A 5526-nucleotide genomic window follows, 5' to 3' on the forward strand; every position below is an offset into this window, starting at 1 on the left:
CATTTGGGGGAGGGGTGTGGTGGGTACCGATATTTTTCTGGCTCTGGGTCACCACAAGTTTATTAAAATAAAAGAAACTGTGGGTGAATTCTGCCATCTGTGCTGCCCTCCCCCACCCCCCACACACCAACAACAGAACAGGTCCCAGACTAGATGCGAAGGTTGCTTTAAAAACACCCCAAGGACTTAACTGAAAACCACACTCTCATGCCTCTGGGGTTTGAGATCTTTGAATCCATTCCTTAGCATCTCTCCTTGGGAAGGTGGGGTGGGCCGTGATGTGGAGGTGAAGACCCCAGAGTCTGCTCCATGGGACTGAAAGTCTCCCCCACCCACCCCGCTCCACTCTAGAATCCCCCCACGGGGCTCTGTGCCAAGAGCCCCCGTGAGCCATGGCCTCAGAGGGCAGCGGTGATTTTTTTCACATAAATATATCGCACTTAAATGAGTTTAGACAGCATGACATCAGAGAGTAATTAAATTGGTTTGGGTTGGAATTCCGTTTCCAATTCCTGAGTTCAGGTTTGTAAAAGATTTTTCTGAGCACCTGCAGGCTTGTGTGTGTGTGTGTGTGTATGTGTGTGTGTGTGTGCGCGCGCGCGAGTGTGTGTAAGTATTTTCACTGGAAAGGATTCAAAAGTTAGCAGCATTACGCCATTCTTCCTTCTTGGAAAAATCCCTGAGCCTTATACAAGCCTCCTTCAGGCCCTCAGTCAGTTGTGCAGGAGAAAGGGGGCGGTCGGCTTTCTCCTTTCAAGAACGAGTTATTTTCAGCTGCTGACTGGAGACGGTGCACGTCTGGATAGGAGAGCATTTCCACTATGGGACTGGATACAAACACACACCCGGCAGACTTCAAGAGTCTCAGACTGAGGAGAAAGCCCTTCCTTCTGCTGCTACTGCTGCTGCCGCTGCTTTTGAGGGTCCGCTCCTTTCATGGTTTTTCCTGCCAAACCAGAGGCACCTTCGCTACTGCCGCTGTTCTCTTGGGCATCATTCAGCGGCTGGCCAGAGGATGAGACTCCCCAAACTCCTCACTCTCTTGCTTTGGCACCTGGCTTGGCTGGACCTGGAATTCATCTGCACTGTGTTGGGTGCCCCTGACTTGGGCCAGAGACCCCAGGGGGCCAGGCCAGGACTGGCCAAAGCAGAAGCCAAGGAGAGACCCCCTCTGGCCCAGAACATCTTCAGGCCAGGGGGTCACAGCTACGGTGGGGGGGCCACCAATGCCAGGGCCAAGGGGGGCACCGGGCAGACAGGAGGCCTGACACAGCCCAAGAAGGATGAACCCAAAAAGCTGCCCCCCAGATCGGGTGGCCCTGAACCCAAGCCAGGACACCCTCCCCAGACAAGGCAGGGGGCCACGCGGACGGTGACCCCAAAAGGACAGCTTCCTGGGGGGAAGGCACCCTCAAAGGCAGGCTCTGTCCCCAGTCCCTTCCTGCTGAAGAAGGCCAGGGAGCCTGGGTCCCCGCGTGAGCCCAAGGAGCCGTTCCGCCCGCCCCCCATCACGCCCCACGAGTACATGCTCTCGCTGTACAGGACGCTGTCCGATGCTGACAGAAAGGGAGGCAACAGCAGCGTGAAGTTGGAGGCTGGCCTGGCCAACACCATCACCAGCTTTATTGACAAAGGGCAAGGTGAGGGGGCGGGGTGGCTGGGGCACGGCTCAGAGGGAGGGGCATCTGCATGCATGGAGGGGGCTTTAGAGCCCAGACACTGCACTGGGGGGAGATGGTGTGTGCTTCTGGCCCAGGGTGGTATCTGGGATTAACCTCACTCACACCAGGTCCCAGACTGCTGGCATGTCAGAGCCAGAGGGCACCTGGGGATCCCCAAGTGCAATTCCTGCAAGATGTGGAGGGGGTTCCTGAAGCCTGGAAAGGAGACAAGCCCTTCTGGTTGGTGGCAGAATTGAGGACCAGCCTCTTAAACTCTTAATTACCAGGCCACACTCTGTTCTTATTGAGTTGGTCAGACTTTCTAGGCTGCATGGGGTTGTAGGTTTTCTTGGATGGCAGAGAGAGAAATGAATCTCAGATGCCCATGGTTCTGCCACTTTCCCTTCAGGCAAGGGGGCAGAGAAGGTAAGATAGGTGAAGGCAGGAAATGAGGCATCTTGGAGTCATGGAATGATCTTCAGATATATGGGGTGGGGTGGACAACAGACCTAGGGTCTAACTCACAGTGTGACCTTGGGAAAGCCCCCTCTCCCTCTGGGGTCTCAGTTTTCCCATCAGTACAACTCTATGGAGGTTGGATGTGGTGACTTCTGAGAGCCCTTCCAATATGAAAACCTTATGTCCTGTCCTAGACACAGATCATTTTTATCATGAACCCAGGAGACAATCTGCCCTCCTAGCATCACTGTCTTGGCTTGTCCCCTCAACTTGCCATGTGATTTCAGCAAGTCCTTTCCCCTCTCAGGGCCTGAGTTTATCCATAAGAGTGAAGAAGGAGGTTGACCTGATGGCTAGGGTTGCTGGAGGCTCGTATGCTCTGGTTCTGGGAGTCTTGGGACTTTGGCTGGCAGGGTGGGGGAGGGGTCAGAGAGGGGAAGAGGCTCCTCATTAGAGCTGGCGGGTGGGGGAGTGACAGAGGGCGGGGGAGGCACAGAGGCAGCGGGTCTGCTGAGGTGGGGGAGGTGGTCTGGCTGCCTGCCCAGCCAGAGAAAGCTGTGACCCCTCGGGGAATCATAAAGTAAGTCCTTGTGCCCCCCAGCTCTAAGGGAGCTTGGAGGGGGAGAGATGGGGAGTTTAAAGGCCTAATTAGTCACCTTCTAGAGCAATATTATGAATGCTTCCCAATGGCAAATTGGTATTTAGGAAGGAGGGCGTGCTGATTCAGACATACCACTGAGCTTCTTGTATACACGCAGAGCCTTATGTTTGTAAATACATGGTGAATCGCATACACACACACATACACAATGTGCACACGCACACCTGACATATACACACAGAACTTTCTTACATATATACAGACACATATATTGGGTTGCCAAAAAGTTTTTTTTGTGTTTTCTGTACCATTTAATAGAAGAAATCGAAAGAACTTTTTGGCCAACCCAATACATACATACCCTTCAAACAGTCACACAAGCGCAATCATACATGCATGTAACCTGTCACTCAAATAGGCGTTGCTTTCCATACTCACATGTGGACCCAGTCATACATATACACACACAAACTGTCATTCACACACACACTCACCCACCAAGGAGAGTAAGAAGCATACACCACAAATCATTAGACTAGCCAGGAACATTGGATCATAGACCAGTTTGGTCATTAACTCGCTGTGTGACCTTAGGCAAGTCACTCTCCCTCTCTGTGCTTCATCTGTGAAACAAGAGCACTAAGATCTTCTTTAAGGCATAGTATAGTAGAAGCAGCCCAGGATCAGGCATAACAAGTTCTAGGCTGGAGTTCCAACCGTGCTTTTTGCCAGCTGGGTAACCTTGAGCAAGTTACCTAACTTCTCTGAGCCTCAGGTGCCTCCTCTGGAAAAACAGAGCAGGTCATTATAATGATCACCCTGCCTCTCTTACCAAAGAGATATCATATTGGATAGCAAATGGGAGAGAGACAGGCAGGAGGCAGTTCTAAGGCTGACGGACCTCTGCTATGCGTGTCATTGACACAGACACCCAGAATCACTCAAATCCTCCACAGTCACATCTATAGGTGAACAGCCCTATTTGGTTGACTGTGTGGGAAGCTTCCTTATTTTGGAAAAGGCTCTCCATGATTTGGGTCTTGGCCTCTGTTGAAGTGGGGGAAGAGGTTAAAGAGAGCTCTCTTGGGGGAGAAGAGCCGTGGCCCTCCCCTAGGCTGTGTGGTGACTGGCTCCCTTGGTGAGGCTATGGGCAATGACTTCTGGGTGTTCTCTCTAGATGACCGAGGTCCCGCGGTCAGGAAGCAGAGGTACGTGTTTGACATTAGTGCCCTGGAGAAGGATGGGCTACTAGGGGCCGAGCTGCGGATCTTGCGGAAGAAGCCCTTGGATGCGGCCAAGCCAGTGGCCCCCGGTAGCGGGCGGGCTGCCCAGCTGAAGCTGTCCAGTTGCCCCAGCGGCCGGCAGCCGGCAGCCTTGCTGGATGTGCGTTCCGTGCCAGGCCTGGACGGCTCTGGCTGGGAGGTGTTCGACATCTGGAAGCTCTTCCGAAACTTTAAGAACTCAGCCCAGCTGTGCTTGGAGCTGGAGGCCTGGGAACGGGGCCGGGCCATGGACCTCCGTGGCCTGGGCTTTGACCGCGCCGCCCGGCAGGTCCACGAGAAAGCCCTGTTCCTGGTGTTTGGCCGCACCAAGAAACGGGACCTGTTCTTCAATGAGATCAAGGCCCGCTCCGGCCAGGATGATAAGACCGTGTATGAGTACCTGTTCAGCCAGCGGCGAAAGCGGCGGGCCCCCCTGGCCACGCGCCAGGGCAAGCGGCCTAGCAAGAACCCCAAGGCCCGCTGCAGTCGGAAGGCGCTGCATGTCAACTTCAAGGACATGGGCTGGGATGACTGGATTATCGCGCCCCTGGAGTACGAGGCTTTCCACTGCGAGGGGCTGTGTGAGTTCCCCTTGCGCTCCCACCTGGAGCCCACGAACCACGCGGTCATCCAGACCCTGATGAACTCCATGGACCCCGAGTCCACACCGCCCACCTGCTGTGTGCCCACGAGGCTGAGTCCCATCAGTATCCTGTTCATCGACTCGGCCAACAACGTGGTCTATAAGCAGTATGAGGACATGGTCGTGGAGTCTTGTGGGTGCAGGTAGCAACACTGGCCTCTGTCTTCCCGGGCGGCACGTCCCCAGGATGCTGGTCACCAGAGCCCCTCCCTGCACTCCTGGAATCACAGGGGGATCCAGAAGCTACAGCCAGGAGCATCTACGCAGCCCCCGTGAAAGGGGATGCCAGCAGCCTTGCTCAGTTGCTAAAGATCCCTTTCTATCCACAAGTCCCCCTGCCTGGGGATTTTTGCCTTCTGCTTCTCTGATTGGCAGACACAGGCCCAGGGAGACAGACTTGGAATGGGACTGAGACCCAGGGGACCTTGTTTTCCAATGAGACTCAGCCCATGACCTCTCCTTTCCTGGGCCTTCTTGACCTTGGCACTCTCTAGGGAGGCCTCTCCTTGGGAGACCCACAGGTGCCATCTCCCCCTTGTACCTGGTGACTTTCTGCCCCTGGAGGCAGATGGATGCTAATTAGGCAGGGGTGGGAAAGAAGGGGAGCGGGCTTGGGCAGGGTGAGGAGTGGGAGGCTATTAGACTGTTAGACTTAAATGTACATTGATGAGATAAAAAGCAAAACTGTGCCTAAAACTGTGGCAGATTTCTTGTCTACCCTTGGGGACCCAGCGACCCTTCAAAGAAGACTGACCCAGAGAGGGGACGTGGGCTGCCTGAAGCAGAATGGGACACAGAGCACAGGCTGAGCTGGGCCAGGGTTTCACCTCTCACCCTATTCCCGATGTTCGCCGAGAGCTCTGTCTACTCCGCTGGGGCCTGGCAACAGAGGTCGGTTTC

General features: G+C 54.6%; 1 protein-coding gene across 1 annotated transcript; it reads left to right on the forward strand.

The window, feature by feature from the left end:
• The first annotated feature begins 671 nt into the window (after window positions 1-671).
• GDF5 (growth differentiation factor 5) lies at window positions 672-5322 on the forward strand. The gene is made up of 2 exons (XM_086332188.1): window positions 672-1640; window positions 3899-5322. The coding sequence occupies exons 1-2, from the start codon at window positions 1016-1018 to the stop codon at window positions 4771-4773; spliced, it is 1500 nt and encodes a 499-aa protein (XP_086188314.1). The 5' UTR covers window positions 672-1015; the 3' UTR covers window positions 4774-5322.
• Window positions 5323-5526: the final 204 nt, after the last annotated feature.

The sequence above is a fragment of the Bos grunniens genome, chromosome 13, assembly GCF_055505025.1.
Source record: "Bos grunniens cultivar Pamir isolate PY7600 chromosome 13, Bosgru_T2T1.0, whole genome shotgun sequence".
Taxonomy (NCBI): Eukaryota; Metazoa; Chordata; class Mammalia; order Artiodactyla; family Bovidae; genus Bos; species Bos grunniens.